Source organism: Pholis gunnellus (assembly GCF_910591455.1).
Source record: "Pholis gunnellus genome assembly, chromosome: 15".
In the NCBI taxonomy this organism is placed as follows: domain Eukaryota; kingdom Metazoa; phylum Chordata; class Actinopteri; order Perciformes; family Pholidae; genus Pholis; species Pholis gunnellus.
In genome coordinates this window covers 9,604,736-9,630,541 of record NC_136542.1, presented here as the reverse complement: position 1 = coordinate 9,630,541, position 25,806 = coordinate 9,604,736, and the positions used below count along the sequence as shown (strand labels likewise).

Below are 25,806 nucleotides of genomic sequence, written 5' to 3'. Positions count from 1 at the left end.
ATGCATGAATTTTTCTATGATTTTTATGATGGTCTGATATGATGATGAAAAATGTCATAGTATAGTATTTAAAAAAAAGTCAACGGTTTTATTAATCCTTTTGACTCTTTTAAAAATTACACATAAAAGCCATAGTATTGTTTTCCATTAAAAAGTCATGAAAGAATCATAGCATGGTATGCCATAAAAATGTCATTAAAAATCGATAGTATAGTATGGCATAAAAACTAAAGTCATAGTACAATATGCCATAAAATGTCAAAGAATGCCATATAAATAATACCATATAGTGGCGATGAGGTCCTAAATATAACCTGCTTGTAGAAAAAATGCAAATAAATGGCAAAATGATTATTATTCCACAGCATGTACATTACGTTAATACATTATATTTGTGTAGTGTATGTTAGCATGAATATACATTAAATGGATGAGGGCATTAATGAATGAATAGATTTATACTACAGTATGTTTTAGAAGTAACATTTGAATCCTTGTATGTATTAGTACACACAGGCAGGCCTAATGGAGTATTGAGTGTGTGTGTCTATGGGCAGAGCAGAATAAGCCGTGGCATTATTATCCTGGCTGTTAGTGAAGTGACCGGTTATGTAAGTGACAGGTTGGAATTTGATCATCCTGGCTCTGGTTCGGAGGATCAGAACACAAGTAACATCCGGATGGAGAACAAATGAGGCCGGAAGGACAGACAAGAGAGAGAAAACTGCCAAGAAAGATGTAGGGGGAGAGATTTAGATTTAGGAAGGCATAGTGGGTAGAAGGGGGGGAAATCAGCTGTGAGGATGCCAGCAATGGTAGGAAGTGTATTTACAGAAGGGTCCAGGCTTGTTTCACTGAGAGTAATGCCGTCTTTTTTTTTTTGGACAGGCCTTGTTCACACAATTATGTAGTGGAATTACACAAAGGTACTACGACTATACTCTTTTACCATAGGCCAGAACTTGGACGCAATAGTTTTTGGGAGAGTATATCAATGGACAATAGCATCAAAATAAGAATGAAGTTTTGTTTCAAAATCAAAAAGTTTGTAAGTCGTCTTATGGCACCATTATGGTGTACGAGTGTGTGAATAAGCATAAGATTAACTCCTGATTGATGGAAGAGGTACAAGGTACCACACAGTGCGAATGTGAATGTGAATATGGGGTAAATGTTGGCATGTGGTGTTTTGAATTGTCAGAAGACTAGAAAGGTGCTATATAAATGAAAGTCCATTTAAAATCCAAATCTGTAACAGAGTCTATGGATTTTGAATTATTGGACTCCGGGTATCAAAGACTAGTATATGTGGAATAACAATCACCAGAACATATTGCACAATCCAGTTAAGTGTGCATAACATTATCACGGCCACTAAAGACCCGTCTCAATGAGTCTTATGCACATTAATACACTTTTACTAGGAAGTAGGTTTTACACGCGCTCTCACTCGCTATTAATTTAAGCGATGTGTCCTTGTGCTGAGGATTAAGGACTTAGTACCTTTTCTCTGTAGTTGTGCTCTGGCTTTAAGCCAGATACAATACATTAGTCCATTTTACTCATAACAGATACAGAAACACACCAATTCACACTATAAGACTGTATGGCACTTTATTAAACATGTTGTATGTGTATTTACAAATAGACTGCCTAATATGAATGAATTCACTGTTGTTTACAATTAACAAGAGTTCCGACTGAGTTTCACTGCTTTGCATTTATCTGAAAACATGCCCGTCTCCTGATTTGCTTAATACATCAACACTATAACAAGGTAATGGAGGCAGAACGAGTGACAGGGAAACAGTTTGTTTAAAGGTAGAGTGTGTAGCATCTGGTGGCATCTAGCGCTGAGGTTGGAGATTGCAACCAGCTGCAATTTCTCCAGTGGGCCGAGCACATAGGTGAAAACGCAAAAGGCCCGTTCGAGAGCCAGTTATTGGTTTGTCCATTCTGGGCTACTGTAGAAACAGCTGGGTCCGTAAAAGAGGACCTGCTCCGTATGTAGATGTAAATATATAGAGATATTAATGGCTGGGCTCATTCTAAGGTAACAAAAACACAATTATAATTTTCAGGTGGTCAAACCATTCCTGCCAATAGATTGCCTAAAATGCTACGCACTGTACCTTTACACTCAGGAATGATTCAAAGGAAGTGAACACCTGCTTCCTGTCTGCTTCTACTGATCACCGTCAGTGTTTGAACAGAATCCTCTATGAATACTGAGGACGTGTCTATTCCCTTCTTTATTTCTCAGAGCCATTTAGACAACTAATGAAACAGAACAGAAGACACATGACATTAGATCAGAGGACATCAAATTACCAACATGGATTAAGACTGTACCGAATAATACAATCGTTTATGATGCACAACAGCTGAGAAAACAGGTGATATATACTGTACATCAGTGGACATTTATATACAAGTTTGTACACCAAATGATGTGTAATAGCTGTGAAATGCGTTACATTTGGCACTAATATAAAAAAGTGGAGCAGTTTAACCTCCACCCCAGCTCTCCATTCTCCCTTAAAAGGTTCCTAAATCGTGGAAGCTGCGCTGTGTGTAATGCAAGTGCAAGTGTGCTTAAGTCATGTATACCTTATGTGACGCACATGTGTCCACAGTGTGTGTGTGTGTGTGAACAAATTACTGCAGCTGGGTGCTGTTGCTAACGAGCTCTCTTTAAAGGGCCATTTCTGCAGAGAGTCTTTTGTTTTGTTTTTCTGAAACACACCGTCGTTATTCCAGGTTCTCCTGAGACCGATGCCTGGAGCCAGGAGAAACTGGATCCCCCGCTCTCCTCCCAGAGTCAAGATGGCTGAGCTAAAGTTTCAGATCTCTGCCCAGGCGCCGGCCGTTTGGTTGGAGACAGACTGGCAGACAGACACAAAGCCACTTTTAGAGTCCCAAGGCAGGCTGAAACCTCAACTCCAAGTCTCACTATACTATGATTTAACAGACAGACTCTCGAACTATTTACTTTACCCACGCTGCCAACTCTTCAGAAGATGTCTTCTCGATGAGTTTAAAGTGCCTTAAAAGGGTTTTGCCCGGCAGGTAAGTTTTGACCCAAGTTACAAATCCTGGATCAGTATAGACAACTTAACCATCTGCAAAATAATGTATGATTAATAGTTAAAATGGACATAATAGAGCAGTTTCTACACCAACCACAAATGCCTTCGCACCGATTAATAGTGATTCATGGTTTTAGACAACTGCAGTTAAAAACCAAGAATAGGCCAACAAGGGGGTGGGGGAGGGGGGGGTATTGTCCTTGGAATGAGAGGTTATATGGGGCTCTGAAAGCCTTCAGTTCCCTTGTTGGTTTCCAGAATGAGTATATGTTAGAACAGTTATAAATTCCTAAGGCAGTGTCATTCACCCTGAGGTATCTTGTGGCTAGTATATCCTCATGTGGAAATGTTCTCAGGTTGCTCAAACCCTCTAGTTTGAGATCGATCCAGGAGCAAACACTGTCCTCTGCGGTAGATAAGTCCTCTGTGTGATGACCATACGTTTCCCTGAAGAAGCATCCCGTGCTGGTTCAGTTCCTCGGTTATGTGGCCGTACAGTAGTTTCATATTTCCTGTCCCTTCAGTCTGTTAGTTTGTGTACATAGTTGACAGGAAATGTCCCACTCCTGGATGGGTCCCCTTCTATGTGACCAACCTGTTAGGATAGAGATAAACAGAGCACTTTAGATCATGAGCAAAGCAAACCATACAAACCTACACAATACTTAACAATATGCAATACTAAGCATTCAATATTGAACTACTCACACATGTAAATGTGTACATTGAAGCTCCCACTTACTGATCAGTACACTGTAGTTGTAGTGCCGTTTTGGATCATGCAATATTCTATGAAATATATTTCCCTTCCTGTTAAATCTACAAGGCACCGTAGGAAAATCCAGAAGTTGTAGTTGCACTTACCCACCAGTGGGGGTCATTAGTGGCTGTGACCACAATGATCTCATCTTTGAAAAAGGCAAGCTGCTCAGAACTGACTGCTCTGCAGTCCACTAAAGCCCTGACACGCTTCTGATGTGGCCTGCTGACAGAAACCTGAAGGAGACATGTCGTATATTTACGATATTTAGTGATGTATATTGTATTTTCTGATACTCCACAGGGGGAAAAGAAAAGTTTGGTGAAATTGAAGATTGTGACGTGAAGGCTGACTGCAACAGAAAGAGGCTTCTATGTGATGTTTACCATAGCGTTCTTGCGGGGTCGTGGGACACAAGTCACAACAGGTGAGGGTGGTGCTGGTGCTGGAGCAGGAGCTGGGGTGAGGCCGGGACTATTCCCCACTAAGCTGCAGTACAGCTCCTCCTGGCTGCCCACACAACTTGGAGACAACGCGCCACATTTCCCCTGGCTGCCTGCTCCACTGCTGGTCCGACGATATGACGTGGTCTTCTCTGAACTGGAAGGGTGGAGAAGTCATGAAATATCTGTGATCGAACGACGGCCTTTATCATATCGAGTTGCTTTTTACAACGTCGAAACAGAGGACGGCTAGAAACTCGTATACATCTGTGTAGTCGTAAAGATTTACCTAAGGACAGTAAATAGTGATATTTCAGTTCAGGCATCAAATTGAACTGCATTCTCTCAGTGGCCTTCTTTACACCTGATACTATTGTGTGGACAGAAATGTGTTACGACATTCTAGCAGCGCTGGTCTCACCTGACGGGCCCTATGTGACTCTGAGAGGATGTTGGCGTGACACTGCTTTGAGCACCAGGCTGGCCATCCCCACTCGGCCTCTGTGCCTTGAGCAGAGCTCCCTGTCCTTTGGGAGACCTAGGTGGTCTCGCCCCTTGGCCTTCTGTGTTGGATGAAGGGGGCGTATGCCTCGCCTGTGTTTGGGGAATGGAGGAGTGGGAGGCTGGGTTAGAGCAACGTCGTGGTAGGGCTTCCTTTGTTGTAATTGATATCTGGGGGTCCGAGCAACCTGCGGAGGGGGAAAGCAATGTGAAGAATTTAAAACAAGCGCAACAGCGTAGATCGTATGCGTTTATAAAAACATCCATTTAATTAAAGTTGTTCATTCACTCAAAAACAAATGACCTAAAACTTAAGGTGTTGATGTGGCAAAAAATGAAATTGGGGCATTTGTATAATGCAAATAGGCCGTAGACTGTACGCTGCAGTAGCTCACCTCTCTGGATGGATTTAGCTGGCAGTGGTGGAGGCATTGATGTTCCAGAGGGGGCGCTGTTGGCTGGAGGATTTCCATATAGAAACTCTATGTTCTCGTATGTCTGACAAGGCCTGCTTCCAGCATTACTGCTGGCACCATTACCCATGCTCCAGCGGGCAAAGGGAGTTCCACCGCCTCCATTTGAGGATAAAGGAGAGCGGTTTTTGGGTAATGGGCTCACCTGGAAGAAAGTGGAAAGGAGCACAAGGTCATTTCTAGTTTCTCCTCAACTTTCTTTGTTTAATTTCTTTTAATTGCCTTTTTCTCGTATGTAGAGTAGATTGCAGAGGGAAAAAAAAGGCTATAAAATGCTTTTTTGGCAGAGAGTCAAAGCCAGTAATGAGAGTGTGTGTGTGTGTGTGTGTGTGTGTGTGTGTGTGTGTGTGTGTGTGTGTGTGTGTGTGTGTGTGTGTGTGTGTGTGTGTGTGTGTGTGTGTGTGTGTGTGTGTGTTTACCCGCTCATCCAGCTCATCCTCGCTGTCATAAAACTCCTGAGACTGTGTCTCCCACATGAACTCCACATGGATCTGAGAGTTAAACTTCCCACTCTGGGCCAGCTCCAACTAAAACACACACACACACAGAAGCACAAACCTTCAAACTATGAAAAAAGAGAAAATGGGCAGTGACGAACAGGGCGTGAATATATGTCAACACAATACGTCACGCATCCTTCTGCAATTTGGGAAGACCTATTAACTTCCTGACTGGCAATGATCAGTCATATCAGTGTGACATTTGGGTTCAGCAGATGTTTCAACAGCAATTAAATGAGCAAAGCGGGTTAAATGAAATAAAGGTCCTGAGGCCAGAGACAGCCCACACCTCATTGCAGCTTTCATATTAAAAACAGACCATCTTAATGAAAAATGTAACAAATTCACTCAACAAGTAAACAGGTTGAATTTGTGTAACCTTTTTTAATCTCTACACAACAAGCTTGTAAAAGAAGGTTGTGCGTAATGAAACAGGATATTACACAATGCAGGTCTGATTCAGTGGGGCAGATTCCCGGTAAGAAAATAAAAAAGTGTTTATAAGTGATACACACTGGGACCCGATGAGGATAAGATTCCTTGTCCTGGGAGTGAGTCCTGAGCATAGCTCTGCTGCACGGGGAGTTATTTCAAGGTAATATTTCCAGCTGTGGAAGTTGTCTTGTTTTGTTTCTGGCATTGGCTTTCGGGTAGAAATTTCAATGTTGCAACTTGATTCCTCAGTTGAATTTACCTCCTTACTGTGTGTCTTAGAATTTATGAATCAAAGCCAAAGAAAAAGAAAAGTAGTCTCACCAGCTCGACGCACTGTGCATGCTGCAGCCTCCGTGCAATATCAAGGGCTGTTTCTCCTGCAGAGTTCACTATAGGACATTTGAAAGAAGAAAATGGTTTAGGTATTTATTGATTACACTAAGTGAAAGAAAAATAGAGTAAAAAAAGAAACCTGTGTGTAGGGCTGCCTTTGCTTTCAGCAGTAACTTGAGAGACTCAGGCTTGTGATGCAGGACGCTGTAGTGAAGCGCTGTGTTTCCTTCTGCTGTTCTCTTCTCCAGGCAGTTGCTGAACATACAGTACAGGCAGATGGTGTTAAATGTCACTCATGTACACTACTGATAAAGCGCTTAATCCTCTTCATGCAAAGGAGACACAACTCATTCATGACTGCTTGTCGGTGTCTGACCTATTCTGGCAGAGGAAATCCACAAGTGCCAGAGAGCTTCTGTCCTCCAGACGCACCGCGAGATGAAGAGCAGTCTCTTTGATCCCCTTAAACAGGAAGAAGAAAAGCACGAATGAGGCCAAATTGTTGACCCTCAGAGAAGGTTCCTAAGTCAGTACAAGTGGCTGCATTTTGTTTCTGATAATCGAGTCTAAAGATATGCAACTAGATTACCAGAGGAGCCAATGCCTGACCCTGACACAAACAACTCATTTGTGTCCGCGTGTTAAAAAGTGACACCCTGCCGAGAGCTTTAAGCGTTATCCGTTTATGTGAAGTGCAGCAGGAGAGGAAGAGAAGTGCCTGCGTAATTCAATGAGCTCGTCTCACTTTTTCTCAAGAGACGTGAGCTCTGACCTTAAAGCTGAAATAATAAACGAGGGCCAACCAAAACAAACAAACACACTTATACGCACACAGTGGAGTCAGCAGCAGTGTTACATACTGCTTGTGCGGAGCAGGAAGTGTATGACAGGCAGGGTGGAACGTGATTAAAGACAAGAAGACGAGCAGCGGCGGGGAAAACAAGACAAGTGGATGAGGAGAGAGAGAGAAAAAAAGGGGGGATAGATTGAATTAGAGGCCAGAAGAGATGGGAGGGCCTGTGGTTTACCCACCCACGCAAGAGGACAATTAACACATATTTCACATACTGTAAATATCCACACACCTCCTACAGTCTGAATGTTGAGGCATTTTGTAACACTTGATTCTATTTCAAGCCATTTCCTTCAAAGTCCTAAAGTGACATGAACATGTTAGAAACATTGCCCCGATGTATGCGGAGCTGTAAACAAGCCCGGTGGGCGGCCTTTGTCAGGATGACATCTGTGGGAGTTTAAAATTGTCAGGAGGTTTGTGTGGATTTACTACACACATTCCCACCCTAATGGGACACATGTCGGGAAGAAATGCTGGAGTGGAAATCCACTTGTGGCTGTAAATGATCCTCACCTGTCCATCGGACAGCGTGAGCGGTTTGGAAATGTCCGCGCCCTCAGCGAAGAGCTGTAGAAGAGAAGTGAGGTTGTGACTCCTCACGGCGTCGTACAGCCGGCCGGGGTCTGCTTCTTCTCTGCGCAGGACGTACCGACGCTCGGCGTACTTCGCCACAATGTACTCCTTTCTGGCATTCCTGGTTGTTAAATGAACACATTGTAATGGAAAAAAAATACAATAGATGCGTACGTTTGAACAATCAAGATTGTTAGTTCCAACAGAAATCGGGGACTCACATGTCACTGTGTGGCAATGGTTTGACAGAGTCATCCGGAAGGCCCGCCTCCATGATGTCATTGAATCTGGTGTTGCCAATACTGACAGCCAACTGAAGGGACACACAATGCAGCCACAAAGATGTGATATTAAAGCATTTCAATAAAAAGCAGATGTTATCATGAAGTCTAATTAGTAAATCCTGACAATACAACATGGATTGTGTCTGTCTTTGTGTGAATTGTTTGTTTCCATGGGTGTATTTAGTACCAGAAGCTCAGAGGTGCTCAGCAGGTCCAGGGTGAGTGACTGGATCCTGGAGTAGTGGACACCCAGCTCCCTGTGGATGCCAGAGCACTCTATACAGGTCAGGATGCCCAGATTGGTCGACAGCCATGTTGGATCTGAGACACACAGACGCAAAGAAGTCAAGAGACTGTGAAACCCATTCACACAGCTTGAATTGATAAATGTTGTTTATGAACACTGCCATGCTCATGAAGTACATTAACATTGACTGGCTGACCTGGTGCTCCACAGTCGGTGCAGGCCTCGTTGCCCGGCATGTGTCGAAGCTCAGCGATGATGCTTCGGGAGAGTTCCTGGAGCCCGCTGTCCTGGAGGTGGAGCTGGTCGCCTACCAACGCTGTGTTCAGGGCCTCCTCCTTACTGTTCTGCAGCACTGACACCCAACTTAAGTACAGGGGCACAGACATACAGAAAACAAGAAGTTAATAAAAGATGCAAAATGTTGTTGTTTCCCAAATTCCACATTTTGTAACTGCTGACTTGGAGGGAAAAGCAAAGCATTGTCCGTTCCAGTCTTTTCCCTAGATGATCAAAAGTAGTCCACCATGTGTTTTTGCTTTTGCACTGTCTAATGATTAGTCATCATCACTCTCACTTTCATGAGTTCACTACCACCCGGACTCATACTGAATCGCACGTTCTTTATGAAGCTACGGTTCTTCAATTCCCTTCAAACCATTTCCATCTCCCTCCGTCCCTTAACTCATCACATCAAAGAATCTGCCCGGAGGCCCACACACAAGGGAAGGGTAAGGGAGAGAACCCCCCCCCCCCGGCCGGCCCCCATGCACTCCCCTCAATCCCCACATCACACAACAACAAAGTCCCCCTCGCTTGCTGTCTGTGGCTGCAAAGAGAAGTCCCACCCAAAACCAGCTGGGCCAGTGGGCTCCTAGAGGACAGCGCTTTCTTTCTGCATCATTTAGCTTCTCTTCCTTTTTGGGTCTTGTCAGCCCTGCATACATCATCAGACTAAATACAATCTTTATCTTTCTGTATTATGATCTTTAGTACACTTCTCGGCCTTCTCTTCAAGTGCGTATTTCATGAGCCCAAATAAAAAGGTGCATGACGTGTAACAACTTGTTTAGACAAAGACAAAATACAAGAGGTAAGAAAGTGAATAACGTTAGCAGGTTACAATAGTTCCAACACTTACATCATACATTCCTGCTCGTCTTCTGCCTGGAAACGGTACGTCCTATTATCTAGGGAGGAAGAGAAACAGTGGTTAGATGTTGACAGTGGATCTTTAGAAAAAAAAAAAAAAGAACCAATAGAGGGTTTAGAAATAGAAATGGCATAAAACAAGCACACAATCACCCCTTTGCCACGTCACAGTACATTAATCATAAGACATCTCTGGCATCCATCCCATATAAAATGTGTCTGGTCCCAGTTTCTTTTAATGTGGGGACCAGATCGGCAAGCTTCCACACAGCTGCACTGCACGTGACTCTTAAGAGTCTTTAATGATATGTAAAGCGTTCCGGGTCCAAAGTTAGGAATGAACCTACGAGTGACCAGGTCAAAGGTCCTCCTGTCCTCTGGGTTCGGGCGCACCTGACAGGTCAGCAGGTTCAACTTGGCTGGCGGTCGATTGATCTGAAGATAGACACATAATGTGAGCGTGAACTGGAGAATTGGACAGATTTCAGATTACACTTTGATCTGAAGCGGAATGCTTGGTGGCAGTTTAGCCCATTTGTCCTCACCGTACTGTGAGAAATTGTCAGGCAGCCAAATTTCACTCCACACTTCCTCTTCTGCCAAACCTTCCTGATCCTGCTGGATGACACGCCAAAGGGAAAGAAAAAACAAATCTGAGAAAAAAAATATACTGATTTTAAACACAAACTCCTGAAGTAACAACATCAACCTGAAGGATTTCTGTGCAGCACATTAAGTGATAAAAGTGTTAACTTAACATGTACCCTTGAATTGCATACTGGTGACCTACACACTGTGCTGGCCAAGCTAACTCCTCTTTACAGCACTTCACTGTTGTTTTCATTATCTTGATTAATTCACTTAAAATGGCTGAGAACGTGTTCTGTTTTGTCAGTGGCCTGAGGAAGGACTGCTCTCCCTCGTCTCCCATTCACCCTTCTGAACCACATCCCCTCTCGTTATCTTACTGTAATCAAGCTCTGTGTGTGTGTGTGTGTGTGTGTGTGTGTGCGCATGATGCAAAAGCTGGATCCGTTCAGTTGGCGAGTCTGCCAATAAGTTTCACAGGAGGGGCCCCTGCTCGGATCTTCATCTCACAATAATGAGGACCAGGTGAAAATCTCTCTCTCTCTCTCTCTCTCTCTCTCTCTCTCTCTCTCTCTCTCTCTCTCTCCTCTCTCTCTCTCTCTCTCTCTCCTCTCCTCCTCTCCTCTCTCTCTCTCCTCTCTCTCTCTCTCTCTCTCTCTCTCTCTCTCTCTCTCTCTCTCTCTCTCTCTCTCTCTCTCTCTCTCTCTCTCTCTCTCTCTCTCTCTCTCTCTCTCTCTCTCTCTCATATATTATATATATTATATTATATATATATATTATTATATAAATATTAACATGGAAGTAAACCTGGAAGTCTACAACACATTCAATTACATGATTGTTTATAGTTTTTACTTTTTGATCTGGTTCACATCTTGTATTGTTGTGTTCCATGTGTTTTCAATTCTAATACAATACTAGTATTATAACTGGCTGTGACCTGACATTGGGACGCTGTAACCAATGCTTTTACTAACCCATCACTCTTCTTGAGCAGGAAGCCAGATTTCTCTGTCCCATACTTCTTGTTGCCCTGTGGTTGGTGGATGCTGTAGCCATTGCCAGAGTTCTTCCTGTTCAGATACTCCTAGGATACAAACGGAGATTTAGGACTTTACTTCAAACGCGTGAGGCCAGCTCCGAAAATTTAAAACAAGTGTGGCAATACAAAGTAATCCGACTAGCATCAACTCGCAATTAAAGCCGCCTGCCGCTGGACATTTTAGAGCCCACATCTTGTTTCTATGTTGAAACAGGATAACTGAAGATATTGAATCTGAAAAATGTATGGTACTTCATATATAATGCGTATAGCAAAGAGACATTATAACAAAAGCATACCTCTTTCCCCTCCACTTGCAGAAGTAATCTGAGAGAATCCCTCAACTGAGTGAGTTGTTTTACCTCCTCGTCCTGGTCCAGGCGCACCTAAAAACACGTCAGTTCATTCAATTGCAAAAATGAAGAAAATAATTGGAAGAACATGTTTTTGTGTTTTATCATATCCAGTGTTTGTTTTTTTTCATTTGTTCCAAGAATTGGGTGTGGAATGACATCAGAGCTTTGTGTAATGGCCTAAATAATGCAGAACAGAGCTCAGGACCGGGGTGTGTCATCCTCGGAGGTTGTGCAGTTTGTATTAAAGCAGCAGCAGAGTGACCGGTCTTTCATGGTACATCAGTCTGTTTAACTGACATATCTCAGCATTTTTCCAGGGAGCCATAACATAAATCCGGTCTGAAGGCTGAGGTCTGGCATGTCTGAGCGGGTCTCTGCTCTGCTTATGCAGAACCAGAAAAACCTCTAACGTTCTTAGTGTCACAGTTTCGTCTGTTTCCAGGGCTCTATCCAGGAAAGGGGACTGGAAACCCGAACGGAGTGGTTGGATAAATAGGAGCGCATCAGGGAAGGAATGAAAATAAGGGACGCTTTCTGTTTCATCTTTTGGAAATAGGGGGAAGCATTTCTGGGAATAGGCTGCAATAAGAGTCTCTGCCTGTGGGTTCAGCTGGGGGAGGGGAGGGGGGGAGAGAGGGGGGTTTTGGCTGTGGTGAGAAAGTAACGGAGAAGAAGTGCTATAGGAGGTACTAAAACACATTGTGATTTACAGTGAAAGCTTTACTGCTTCTTAAACAGTTTGACCTACTGTGACTGAGAAACGGCTGACAAAATGAAGAAAAAGGTGTGAGGGAGGATCGGTGGTATGATAACATTAATATGTACAGCATGTGCATCTGTTCTGTACATTTGTGAATCATCAGTTTTAGAAAGTCAGGGCAACAGCGGTTACCACAGACCCTAACCTTTGACCTCTTAATCATGGCAAATATCCTTCTGAAATCATAACAAAGCTGGATAATAACAACACTAGATGACTGGCACACTGGTTGGTATGATGCAGGTAGACAGACAAACCCAGCAGCAGCTTCGGTGTATTTACCGTGTGAACTGAAGCAGCGAGCTTCTCGATAAAGGGAGCGAGATTCTCTGCAGCTTTCAGCCCATCCTGAAAGAAACTGAGGACAGAGAAAGAACAAATGCTGAGTCATGATGGTACTTCAGTCCAAACATCCGAGCGCACACCGACCAAAACATCACATGCCAAAGCTGTGCAAGCAACTCTGTTCCCACATAAAACTCTTGGTATGATAAAAATGGGTTAATGGTTAACCCATTTTTAATAATAATAGCGTGTGAAAGAAAAATGAATGAACCTCACTGAAACACTGAAATCAAATCCATGTGTTTCTTAGGCCAGGAAAACATGCTGGTTCTTATTTCACTTTCACATTGTAGAACAAAATGGCAACAAGGTAAAAAAAAATAAAATAAAAAGGTGAGACCGGCTGAGACTGACCTGAGCTGGGCCTGGAAATATTTGATGAGGCTCTGGAGAAGATCAGGGCCCTGACGCACCTTGAGCTCCTGGATCTTCAAAAGATACTGAAAGCATAAACAAAGACTTTTAATAAACGATCCAGAAGTGGCAGCTCTCCGTTGGAAAGGCCAGATGGTTCCGTGGAAACATGAAGCGTGAGCCCATAGACCACTAATGAGTGCAATATTTATATACCTGCAGTATTACAAACCGGGTCTCTGTGGCGACATTCTCGGGGCGCTGCTGTATTAAGTTACTGCTAATGCAAACAGAACATTTCCTCCTGCTGCAGCTTCACATTTAACAGCATTTCACTGGCCGAACACAAGTTGACTTTGACGTAGAGATGCAATGTGTTTGTCAGTGAACTTGACACTGGCTGCTATCTATCATCACAAATCAACCAGGACTTAACATCTTTATCGCCACTTTAAAGCTCATCCTAGACTACACATCTTAAGCATGTTTTTAATATGTAGCTCCTTTCTAGGACACTTCTTCTACACAGACACACAGAGCAGGCTTTATTGTGAATGATTTCCATCCTGCGCACGTCCTCTGTGTGGAAGGAATGACTACATTCTCTGCTCCATAAAACCAAAGTCTGAATCTGTCTCTTTGTAGCTGAAGCAGAGACGGGCTCAGTGAAGCGCTTCTCTACTTTGTGTACGTCTGTGTGCTTGAGAGTGTATTTTAATGTCTGCAGTGTGAAAGAAAGGAGGACAAACGGACAGAGAGACGGAGGGTTCGAGCGGTTAACAACAAGTGGAAATTCCATTTTCCCTGCCTCTCCTCTTTGTCTCGACAGCTGGTCTCGGTCAGGATTAGACTTTTTTCCAGCTACATGTGCACTGACACACTAAGCTGGGACCGTATGTAACAGCACTGGCAGAGCATTAGACGAGGGTGGGTCATGAAGCATCTGCCTTTGAACTGCACTTTCTAATGTGTACAACCACGCTCTACTGGAACTCTGCAAGACGCAAACAACTCACGTACGTCTTTCTAAAAACACGTTTTTTCCATCATAGCAATTACTAGAGAAAAAGGGGATCGACCCTGGCCATGCAGTGGACCATGGATGGAATATGGAATCCACAGAGCAGACCACCCACGTGAACTAAACCATCACTTCAGGTAAGGGAAAGGTGTCTGGGTCTGGTATTTGGACTGGCACTAATCCCTCACCTCACACATTTGCAGCTGAAAGGTCCTTCTCTCTCTCTCCATGTCCTCCCCGCCGTCTGATCCCTCCGTCTTGATCAGACCCAGCTGCCTGGTCTTCTCCTTCTCTAGCTTCCCTCTGTTGGGGGAGGGGGAACAAAAAAAAGAGCGTTATTGATGCGCACCACGTACCTAACGATTATTTTACCTGTCCGATCAACTCTCTTTCTGTAACGATTAACTTTTTGAGCATTTTCAGCATTTTTTCCCTCTTAATCATTCACCTTCCTTATAAACAGAAGGTAGAGGAAGTTGAATGAAGGGGAAAAAGGGAGAGGGGAACTCTCCTCACAACATTATAAAACACTTTACGCCACTGCCCGCCGTCAGAATGAGATCAAATAAGGCTAGGCCATGGGGAATTAACTATTATCCTATTAACCTCTGCTGTTACATCGTCTATGACCTAGTAAAACACGTGCCGCGTGATTCTCCTCAGGCAAAAAACATCTGTCTGAGGCTTCAAGTCCTTATCTCTCGTGAAGCAATCAGGCTTAATAAAGATGAAGAAGTGGACTATAATCACACAACATGTCGCCGTATGAATGTGCGGTAACAAATTAAGTGTATGGTTAATTACATTTTGATGTCGTACTCCTTCCAACTCTTCTCCATGTGTTTCTTAAGCTCCTGCAGAGAAGAGAAGAGAAGAGCGTTAAGATGGAATTGTTCGCAGTCCACATACAGTCAGGTGAACTGGTTATTATCTGCGTAGAACTGGATAGAGCCAGACAGGTCATGCACAGACACATGATTACTCACATTATGCTAACTAGTCTGCTATCTGGCTGAACAAGATTCCAGCAGCACGTTGCCTCCCTCGGCAGTTACAGTGAAGCAATGTTCAGCTGTTGAATCAGCTGTTTCAAAGACAGGGCAGTGACAGGAGCTTACTAGAGCATTAGCTCGTTATTACTCACTAGTCTGTCGGCGAGGGAAATAAAAAGGGACAAATACTGAGCACGACATATCGGTTCAGTATTGGAACGTAGCTTAGTCGTACTCATTAATCTGCATAAACAGCCGCATCTTATAGACTATCTTAGCAGGCTCAGCTGCGTCTACGGCAGAGACAGACAGGATTACCTGCTTTATGAGGAAATCCACCCTAAAACGGATTCTGCATTGTGATGACAGTAAAGTCAACATCAACAAACGCAGACTGTATTCCTGAGCTGCAGAAAAGCCCCACATTACAATAACATCAACATGGGTGCTGTCTTGAAAGTTGTTCCTTTATTCGCTGTAGAGCTTGATAATACCTTGATTTAATATCATTTCAATTAAAGACCAGATATGGGTATTTTGCCAGAGTATTGGTCTGTAGCTGAGTGAAAGGAAAATAGACTGCTTGGTGTTGTTTAGAGAGGTGTTCTTTCTCTGTTCTAACACATGTGTATAACAGTTTAGCCAGCAGTTTATTACTATTTAATACATTTGTAATAAGATCTAGACTCACTAGTCGGCTGTCCCGGAGTTCTGACTTCAGCACATTTTCCAAAGGAAAAGCCATCATGTTGTTGAGGTTTTGCACCTGAAACAGGTAAAAAAGCAAAGAAGCAAAGAAGTTAAAATATTCCACATCATACTACAGGAGGCCCTTATCTCTTGCAGTATGAGCAAACACTCACATGCACACACACAGTATTACACACTCCTATCTCCCGATGGACCCCCATTTCTGGGAATAAGTGTGGTGAATTCAAAAACATGGTGAGTCATTTTGAGCTAGTGATTCATGAAAAAAAAAATAATAATAATAATCTACATCATTAAGATTTTCGATCCAAGTGGGAGCATGACGCAATGACATTTATTGCCGTTTGTGATCCGAACCGAGTCTGTTGTGGCTCTGGGGAGAATGAGTCACAAAACAACCAGCATAACCCCGACAGGTTGCTCTCTACAGTAATTCATAATTACCACAAAGCCCCCCCCCCATAGAAATACATCACATCTTCACTGCATGCAGCACGGCTACATACATTCATCCATCATCTCCAGCCCAACAGTATCCTGTTAACCATTTTAGGATCCAGGAGGATTAGCTGCACCCCGCTATTAACATAAATAATGTCCAACCACTTCCGTGAACGCACTGCAGAGCTGACCTTCATATATTGACACAGAGGCCTGGAGGCTGGTAACGTTGTTTTGGTTGGCGTCCAAAAGTTGAGCTAACTAATAGATAATACATGGAGTTCTGACACAGGTCAACATTTTGACAGATGACACGAATGAATCCAAGCATGCCCGTATGAACAGTGGGACATTGGGACCAGTCGGCCTGTCACAATAACTACTTTTGTTGGATCACATATTGTTTCAGATATAATTGCGATAAACAATATTATTGTAAGATCATTTTATGCCACTGATATAATGATAAATATGCAAGTAAAAGAGCAATAAACTTGAACATTGAAGTTGGAATATGGACTCTCAGGCAACAATAACGCCCAATGTCTTACAATGGCAGAGAAAACCCTGCAGTGTATTCTGGCACCATGTGGCAAAAATGTTGGCGACATTGTTATGTGAACAAACACGCATGTAAACACAACGGGCCATGTCGGGGTCAGCAAAACGGATCGCGGTCATGTCCGTGTATTGTACAATAAGTCTTTTACATAAAAAAAAGTTGATGTCAACATATTGTACGATAAGCCGAAAACGTAATCGTCCTGACAGGCTTAGGGACAAACATAAAATCACACATGCACGTCATTAAGGGACACGCTCAGGTTGATTTTGCACAACCAGTGTGTAAGACCCAGTCTCCCCTGTGAGGCCTTGATTGACACATTGGAGGGAGTGTGTGTGTGTGTGTGTGTGTGTGACGGTGTGTGTCGACGCACACGTGGAGGTCTGGGATGGATTATCATCGCCATAGAAGCTATCAGTGGGAGGGTTCCGGACGGCCCCGGTTGCTGGAGTCAAGAGGCGCGATCATGCAGCTGTTGAAAACCCCTTTACTGTGGCGGGTGCATGCACAGTTTCTTACAGGGAGAGATCTGAAGTACTCTCACATGCTGCTACATTCTTTTCTTTATTTCCATCCCTGCTCCCTCAGTCCTCCTAGATTTTGCATGTGTGGTTTGAACTCTCTAGTAAAGCTAATTTGAGGAAGCCTCTCCTTTCCCTTCCCCTTTTTCCCCTTCCACACTCGTCTCCTCTTTCCTCACCAGATTTTTGAAGAGGGCTGTGACCTCTCTGGTAAACACAGCCAGGTTGAGGAACCCTGTGGAGACCTCGTTGTTGTCCTGGGTCAGGTGGCTATTCCCCAGGTTCTCCAGCACCTCGACATACTGCTCCTTGTTGTCCACGTGGGCTGAAAAAACAAGCGCATAAAGTGACTCAGACGTCGACAGTTAAAGATGACTCAGAGTTGAGTTACATGTCGGGAAAATCTCAAGGAGGCAGATTGACTTGCAGTGATAGTATTTTAACAAGACAAGCATGTGGGATACATTAGTACTGGTTTCTACCCATCAGACAGGGAAACATATCGGGACCCATGCTTCTCTGGGGCTTATAGGTCACTGACCTTAGAGTGCTCTCAGTCCGTTTAATTTATGTGGAAAAGGGGCTGATGGAAAAGACTCTGAGCTCCGGCTGGCACCACATTGGTTTACATTTCACTACATTAAGTTTGACCCTACAGCTATTCTAAAGTGAGGCTGAGATGAGGACATCAAATAAACACAAGTTACAATTCAAGCCCCGTGGAAATCATCTCAGACGACTTTGGAAAAAAAACCCAACATTAAGGCAAAAAATGTATTATTGAATTATTGTGGATAACAATTTAAGGAAGTGGTAAAGACACATATGACCCAGACATCTGCAGAAATGTCCGACGCAGACAAAACAGACCAAAGCAGAAATAAGCAGGAAGAGTGCGGAAGGAAGTAAGGTCATCTCTTCTGCTGCAGTTTCCACCTCAAGACAAATGTCTGGGCAACAGACTGACTCAGTTGTGTTAACTAGTTTAAAACAAAAGAGAAACATTTAGTATGACACGAAAGAATTGTGAATTTAAGGAAAGTATGCAGACACACTGCAGGATGGAAGAGACAAAATGAAGGGCAAGCAGAAGAACTGAGCCTTCATGGCTGCATAAAAGAAAATATATAACAAACAACATGCATGCACCTATCAAACAAACAAACCACTGAGTCACAGAGGAGCTGAGGGGGATGATCTTACTGCTGACCTTTAGAAAAGATACCAGCGGAGCAACTCAACTCCTTGACTCCTCTGCCAGAACACACACACACAGACTTGCTTGCAGGCCACAGCATCTTGGCAGAGAAGTGGTACTTAGCGGGTTTATGGGAATAGAGATCGAAAGAAGAGAACGTCTCACCATATGTGTGTGTGTGTGTGTGTGTGTGTGTGTGTGTGTGTGTGCGTGTGCGTTTAGCATGTGTGACAAGAGTAACGAACCATCAGACTAGCGTGGGGGAGGAGAGGGCGTACAACTGTGTCCGTATGCGTGGTGAGTCAGACGGTCGATAAACATCAGGACTGATTAAGGGGTTCAACAACATAATGACAGAACGGGGGGGGGGTCCCATGGTCATATTACTAGACACAGAGGAAGAAGTGGATACGTATGGAAAACACCTGTGGAACACTTCTCTGCAGCTACAATGGATCATATACGGTTGCTTAATTCTGGGCCGCTGGCTCTCTGACTCATTTTTTTTACGAAAAACTATGAGTTGCAGCCCTAAAATGGGAAGCAGATTCGTAAGCGAGCACAGAAAAACAACTTAAGGATGTGTTGAGCAGCTCCTCTGTTTCTCCCGCGCATTTTTGAGGTGAACACTCACATCTTGTGCATGTTCACTTCCGGTAGATCCACGGCAAGCCGTGGTGACGTACTGCAGTGACACATACGCACACTAACAAAACATTCACTTAGTGACCCGGCGCATCTGTTGGATCGCTGTGTAGCGCCACGCTGTTGCTGAAACCACACATACCATTTGCTACAACACAGACGCACACACACGTACGCCACAAAACCGTACACTCTGTATGGATATAAACGACAATCACCCAACGTTCCACGCACTCTGGTCCCATAACAAACCCCTCGGCCCACATGAGCTTTGTGATGTCCTCTCAAGTCTTGTACAATGAACAGCTCATGCTGCCATAATAATGTCTGACCTTTACCTAAAAACTAGATTTGACAAGCTTCATTTATAGGGACAGACATCCAACTTCATGGATTTTTGTAACTCGTCATTAATATTGTATCGTAGTAACGTATTTACACACTGCAACTTACAAGATGGAAGTTCATTCTTGACCTGGTAAATACGAGTTTGACAAACTCAAGGTTTTTGTGGAGCTTCCTTCTGTATCACCTGGACCGTGTGCTGATGGAAGCTTTGTGAAAGCTAGTTAGTAGCCCTCCAGTTGAAACTGTTTTGTCAAAGAGCCATTTCCAAGGTCAAGAATGAACTTTCATGCATAACTTTAAGCCAACATGGATCAGAAGACCTCAAAGTGCTGTGAATAAAATCACAACAGCTACTGAGCCAACTGAGCAAACGCCAACAGTTGAAAGTTCTGGGAAAAAGCTCGTAATTGAGCCTTGAGCTGAACTAGTAATTGTATTTTGTGAATGACACGATATTATTATAGCCGTTGATACTTACAGAGTCCAGAAGTGTGTATAGATTTGATCATTTTCTTCATCTTGTGTAGAGTTGTGTGGTCCATCTCCAGAGACTGAAATGACAAAGAGACAAATATAGGTGTGAACATTAAACAAAACAAAGATGGAGGAGGTTTAATCCAATTGAATAACTGTGTGTGCTTTTGGCTTATCTGATTAACTAAATAACTGCAAGTTTAAGGACGATACATACTGATGCGTGTGTGTGTGTTTGTATTAGTTATGCCAAATCTTCTCACGGCCTGACTAAAGGCGAACAGGTGAGTCAAGCAAGACAATCGTCTGTCTCGTCATTTGCCTCCCTGAATGATGCCAGCGCACGTATTTCACTTTTCAGGTTGAAGCAATACTCTCTCTCATTGAGACTCCTGATACACACAATGTAGACGAAATGCAGTCAGTTGGTTTAACTCCGGTTTGAAACTACACCCTGTTTATTCTCCTTACACAGGCCACTTGTTTTACTGCGCTAGAATGCACTCCACCTACATGCCACTAGAAATAGCTTTAATGAGCCAGTAATCTAGACTTAACAGAGACACTGCCTTGGTAGATGCTGTTTGCATGCCCCAAGTCGTTCCCGCTCAAGTCCACTCCCTAAGTGTTGGTTCTCTAATTAAAAGGTGGCGTCTGTGTTGTGTAATGCAACCCTGCAGACAATGAATGGGAAAGTGATTTAGTGGAGACTGGGGATGGGAGTCGCTCGCTGATGCTGCTGCAGTTTCCTCTACTTGGTAGGTTGCTTGGCAGACCGGGGGATAAACAGTGGAAACAAGCTGGTGCAGGTCAATAGAACAGGTTGTGTTTGTTGAAATTGGTGGAATTTGGCACAGAAAAGCACCAACGGGCAGACAACCCACCCCTCAGTCGAGACAGACAAAGAGACACACACACACATCCCCTCTGGAGAGGGTAATGAGCTCCACCCATAAGTGTACTGATGTTGAGAAACTACAATGCCTTTTACAGATCTTGTTGTGCCTATTTCACGATTGTGTTCACCTGCTCTCAGGGTGTGTGGCCACTGCTGTCAGCAGTGCATGACTAACTGACATCTGATCCTTATTTACCACATTAACTAGCACGGTGACATACTTCGCCGCAGGAAAGCCTACAACAAACGCGTTAAACATGAGAGAAAACTTTAGATCTGTACTTAAGAAAAAGCATGGATGGAAATTACGCTAAGCCAATTATAGCTTAAGTTACAGCAAATGAAACCATTCCTTATCCCCGTCTTTCTCCCTTTATCGTTGCCTCTAATCAGGAATAATCAGTAACAAGCAGCCGAGTGTGTGTCGGGCTAAATGGTGTCTCTGTCTGCCTGCCCGCCGCCGTAACCGCACACACTCTACCCTAGCCATTAATCAAGCCCGTCTCTGCTGAGAAGACTAAACATAATAACCATAGATCTTTCTTTAAAGGGACAGTTGCATTTACATCTGTGTGCGTCGGTCTGTCTCTCTGTCTGTCTGTTTGTGTGCACATGTGTAGGATTCCAACATGTCCCTCCCCAGAGCAGCTATTCCGGCTATGTACTTTCCAGTATGCCATGGCCATTAATAAGGGTATTACGCAGCTGAGTAAAACTCTTTATAAACCCTAGACATCTTTGCTCAGCTGTCATTTTCTAGCCAGGAAGAAGACCTCAATGAAGACCTTTCATCTCTTACAGACTGTGTGCCGTACTGAATCCTTTATCAACTGGATTCCATCATCTAATATCAGTGAAATATCAGAACATCTGCACTCTCTAGACTGGATTACTGCAAACAAACAAACTATATCATCTTCAGCCACATGTCATTTTAGAAAACGGATCCTCAGTTTTCCATTTGTAGCAGCAAACCCAGGGTGATTGAAACTGGTGTGAGCTCTAGCTGAAACAGAGAGTCACAGTTACAGCAGAACATTGAACCACACTGTTATATTGCAAGGAAGACAGACGGGGAAGGACCAACTTGTGTGCACACTTCGATTTTTTTTGTTTTTTGGCAGAATTCACAGCAGCCCGACCATTTCCTCCTTCGACAGGGAGTTTTGTGAGAATAGATTTCAAACAAACACACACACACACACACACACACACACACACACACACACACACACACACACACACACACACACACACACACAAACACACACACACAGACCTCAAATAGGCCTGGAGCCAAATTACCAGTACAAACAGACAAAATGCAGAGACTGGCCTTCACAGACACGCTTACACTCATAAAAACAATACCTTACTCTGTCAATAGGACCACACTAATGTTTGGCATGTATGCTGTGGGTGTGTGTTCTGTTTGATTCCCATCTTACAGTCTGAGGCCAAGTAAACGCTCTCTGTATGCTTCATTACCTCATGTAACCCTTACTGCTTCTGCTGAACCAGGACGGCCTGCACTGAATAACCAAGAGTGCCAACATCCAGACTTTTCTGAAGACAGTAACCACTACACACAGAGAAGTTGACAAGCAGGGTCAAAAGAAGCCATTTACCAGTTGTATTAAACTGTTACAAAACCACCTGTGACCTGTTCAATTGTCCAGTTCAGAACCAGAATCTTAGTCCCATGGCCTAACAGGGGTCTCAGAGAGCACCTGGTGACCCCAAAATCAGCACACCACTGCATATGCATCAATAACATTAGTTTAAGCTCATAAAAACACATTGCACCTGACATACTGTTGATGTATCCCGTTAGCATTAGGCAGCTATTACAGCTTTTTGAATGGAATTTGGCAAACGTCTTCATCTTTATCTCTGTGCTCATTTCGAAACAACTTCAGAGAAACTGTTTAACGACATAATGGTCCATTTTACACAGTGCTGTAAAACACCTGACGGCAAAAGCTTTCACTTTCACAAAAGTAAGCTACCTTAGTCCACAGGTGAGTGCAAAGCAAGCTTCAGCTGAAGCCACATCGGCTATGCTATGCTACATGGACAGGTAAACAACAGACAAAAGGTGCATGTGTGTCTCTGCACCGCCTCCCCCTCCTCCTCCTCTCTCACCTCGTCCACGGTTGAAACTGTGTTCCGACAGTCGCTCATTTTGGACAGAAAACCTGAAGTCCCCGGCGAAGACAAATCCTCGTTTGTCAGGACCAGAAAGTCCGAAATGCTTATTCGCTCCGGCATGTTTCAAGCGAAACGGGCGTCTGACAATCACTGGGGAGAAAAGTGAGCCAAAGTTTCACGCGCGCAAGTAATTCCCATTTGAAGAAAAATTAATCGTTACTCCTCTATTGTGTGCAAGAAGGCGACTAAAAGAGACTGGTTTCCCCACAGAGAGCGGATCCCTAAAAGTGTCTGTAAGGTAGAAAGTTGTCTAAAGTCGGACCTGTGTCCTGAGTTTGGGCTCCACTCTACGAATGTGTGCGCGTGGAGGTGCGCCAGCGCGCTATTGTCCGCCCCGCGAGGGAGGGAGCAAACCCCATCATCACGTGGGAATGTTTGTGCTTTCTGGCACTCTGCAGAGAGAGAAAAGAGAGTTTGTGTGTGTGTGTGTGTTTGTGCGCGTGTGTGTGCGTGTGTCCTCTCCCTCGTCTCTTTCATTCTTACTTCTCATTTCTTTGCAAACTCCAGAGAGTCTGCAGTGTGGTGGTCGCCATGGATATGCATAATACCTCATTCACAGACTAAACTGAAGGGGAGGAATTTCATTGGATGAGGTGATGGTTTTTTGGCTAAAGCATTGCAGTGAGGCTGAAACCAACAACTCAAAGCTCTGATGTTTTAACCCCAAAAAATGTGACAGATGAAAATATATTTTATGTGGGGGGGGGGGGGCTTTTTGCACTGAAACACATGCAGAACTTCAGCTCACGTTCATCATAACTCAAGTGGGGCTTTCGCAGCTCTGTGCAACTGCCCTTTAATCAACAGTTTGGAGGTGTAACTCCCTCTTGGCCATTCCGTTGGCTTTAGGCTCCAAAGCTTCTTCCTCTCTCTTTTCATCTCATGAAAAGGCATTTTTCATTGAGGGAGGGTTTCTGAAGACCCTCCCCTCTGACCTTCTGAAATCATCTGACGAAATGGAAAGAGTGCATCAGAGAGGTGGAGAAAAAAAAAAAGCACAAGAGTTGTGTATAGAACATAACTCCTGCATGCCTGGCATTGTCACGCCTGTCAACTCAAAGAAAAGGGGTGTATCACCGAACATTGCCTCTGGGTGAGCAGTGATACAATACACTTTGAAGTGCAGATGGATGATTTTAGGAAGCCGCATCAAATGCAGAGGCTGCCTTTGGTTCGACCACAAAACCACATATTTGCCTGTACATTAGCTTTATAAAGGGACAATTTGTCCCAGCTCGATAGGCAACTTGACTCACTTTAGGCAAATAATTCACTTTGTGGTGAAGTTTTTTTCATTTCTCTGTAACTTCTTACTGTCACACAGTGAGTAAAGGAGAATAGTTGTGTGTCTTAACTGTGTGCACTCACAGTGGTACCGTGTTCATATTCACAAGTCTGTTTGGTTAGCAAAAAACTCACAAAAAATGCCCATGCACAGCGTTTGATGTCTGTATTTTACTTGCACACACATTTGTGTAGAACTGCTCAAAGGAGTGCTTATCAGACATGTTTCTCCGGAGGCACAAAGTGAAAATCACTTGATAACAAAACAAATACCGGTTATGTTTTCTCATGCAAATTAAGGAAATTCAAAATGTGAACTAAAGTCTCCAGAGGAAACGCTGTGGCTCTCTGACCTATTGAGCAGTAAGAAAAAATGTCCGTTCTTGTAAGGAAGTGAGGGCACGCGACAAACTCCCAGACAATGCAGAGCCACATAAATAGGTTTGCTGACCCAGTTTACCAGGGCCTCATTCACTCATTCACTCATTGTAGGCCTGTGTGAGAGAACACCAGTGAGGGAAAGAGGGAAAAGTGCTACAGATGAAGTTTGCATGTTGTACATGTCGTTGTGTATTGTAATACATTTCCAACATGTGTTTTTTTGAATGCTCATTTTGCATGCACACATTTTTAGCATGGATGCCTGGGCTGATGTAATGCAGAGGCTCGCTGTGTCCCAACAATACCCTCCTTCAGTTTCTTTGCGGCCCCTTGTAAAGAAGCAGAGCCTTTGTGCGTCTGCCAGCCTTCCAGCCTGGGTCCTATTGTAAAACTCAGCAAACCGGTCTTCTCAGGCAATGCTCTAACATAAGAAGAACACAAGGTCCAAGGACAGGAGGGGGGGGGGGGGGGGGGGGAGAGAGAAAAAAACATGGGGAGCCGATAGAAGAAAATAGTTTTGGAAGGTGTAGGGAGTGAGCAAGGGGGAGATTCACAGCACAGGGAGGTGGAATGACAGAGGAAAGGAGATAGAGAGAAACTTCATTGTCTGAGGACGCAAACTGATATGACTTTTCCTCCTCGTCTCCACCTTTTCCTTCCTTCACACCACATACCTATTCATTGTCATTTCCCATATCAACACACTCTCTCCTGCCTCTGCTAATGGCAATTTCACTCTTTTACTTACATCACCAACAAGTGCTTTTCTTCCCTTCGCACCATTTCTCACTCTTTGGCTGTGAGGAAGTGAGGTACACCAAATACAGCTTCTCTGCTTTTTTTTCCTGACGTACACATGCTGCGGCACAGAGGTCGTAGCGACATCTTCCAGTAAAGATTACAGCTGCCAGGATTTCCTTGCTGCTTCCCAGCAGCCCTGTGGAGTTGCAGCCTATGATCCTCGAGACTCCCCCCCCCCCCCCCCCCCCCCCCCACACACACACACACACACACACAGAAAAATCTCC

General features: G+C 43.9%; 1 protein-coding gene across 2 annotated transcripts; it reads right to left on the bottom strand.

The window, feature by feature from the left end:
* Positions 1-1,600: 1,600 nt before the first annotated feature.
* On the bottom strand, positions 1,601-23,396 carry asap3 (ArfGAP with SH3 domain, ankyrin repeat and PH domain 3). 2 transcript variants are annotated; one of them, XM_079175430.1, is made up of 26 exons: positions 23,048-23,396; positions 20,009-20,081; positions 17,519-17,664; positions 15,793-15,867; positions 14,914-14,963; positions 14,298-14,412; positions 13,089-13,174; positions 12,672-12,747; positions 11,573-11,659; positions 11,209-11,318; positions 10,189-10,261; positions 9,991-10,078; positions 9,633-9,681; positions 8,691-8,857; positions 8,435-8,568; positions 8,185-8,276; positions 7,904-8,084; positions 6,911-6,996; positions 6,674-6,789; positions 6,523-6,590; positions 5,686-5,793; positions 5,189-5,411; positions 4,714-4,981; positions 4,236-4,449; positions 3,954-4,085; positions 1,601-3,684 (listed from the first exon to the last, which is right to left on the bottom strand). In XM_079175430.1, the coding sequence occupies exons 1-26, from the start codon at positions 23,171-23,173 to the stop codon at positions 3,610-3,612; spliced, it is 3,018 nt and encodes a 1,005-aa protein (XP_079031556.1). In that variant the 5' UTR covers positions 23,174-23,396; the 3' UTR covers positions 1,601-3,609. The 2 variants fall into 2 exon arrangements, with proteins under 2 accessions (XP_079031556.1, XP_079031557.1); XM_079175431.1 differs by having other exon boundaries at positions 10,189-10,258.
* Positions 23,397-25,806: the final 2,410 nt, after the last annotated feature.

Excerpts from the sequence above, each read along its gene's own strand:
- asap3 (XM_079175430.1), bottom strand. The coding sequence starts at position 23,173 with ATGCCGGAGCGAATAAGCATTTCGGACTTTCTGGTCCTGACAAACGAG. Across the intron at positions 17,665-20,008 it reads TATACACACTTCTGGACTCT|CCCACGTGGACAACAAGGAG; the intron begins GTAAGTATCAAC and ends TTGTTTTTTCAG. Across the intron at positions 11,660-12,671 it reads TCGCTGCTTCAGTTCACACG|GTGCGCCTGGACCAGGACGA; the intron begins GTAAATACACCG and ends ACGTGTTTTTAG.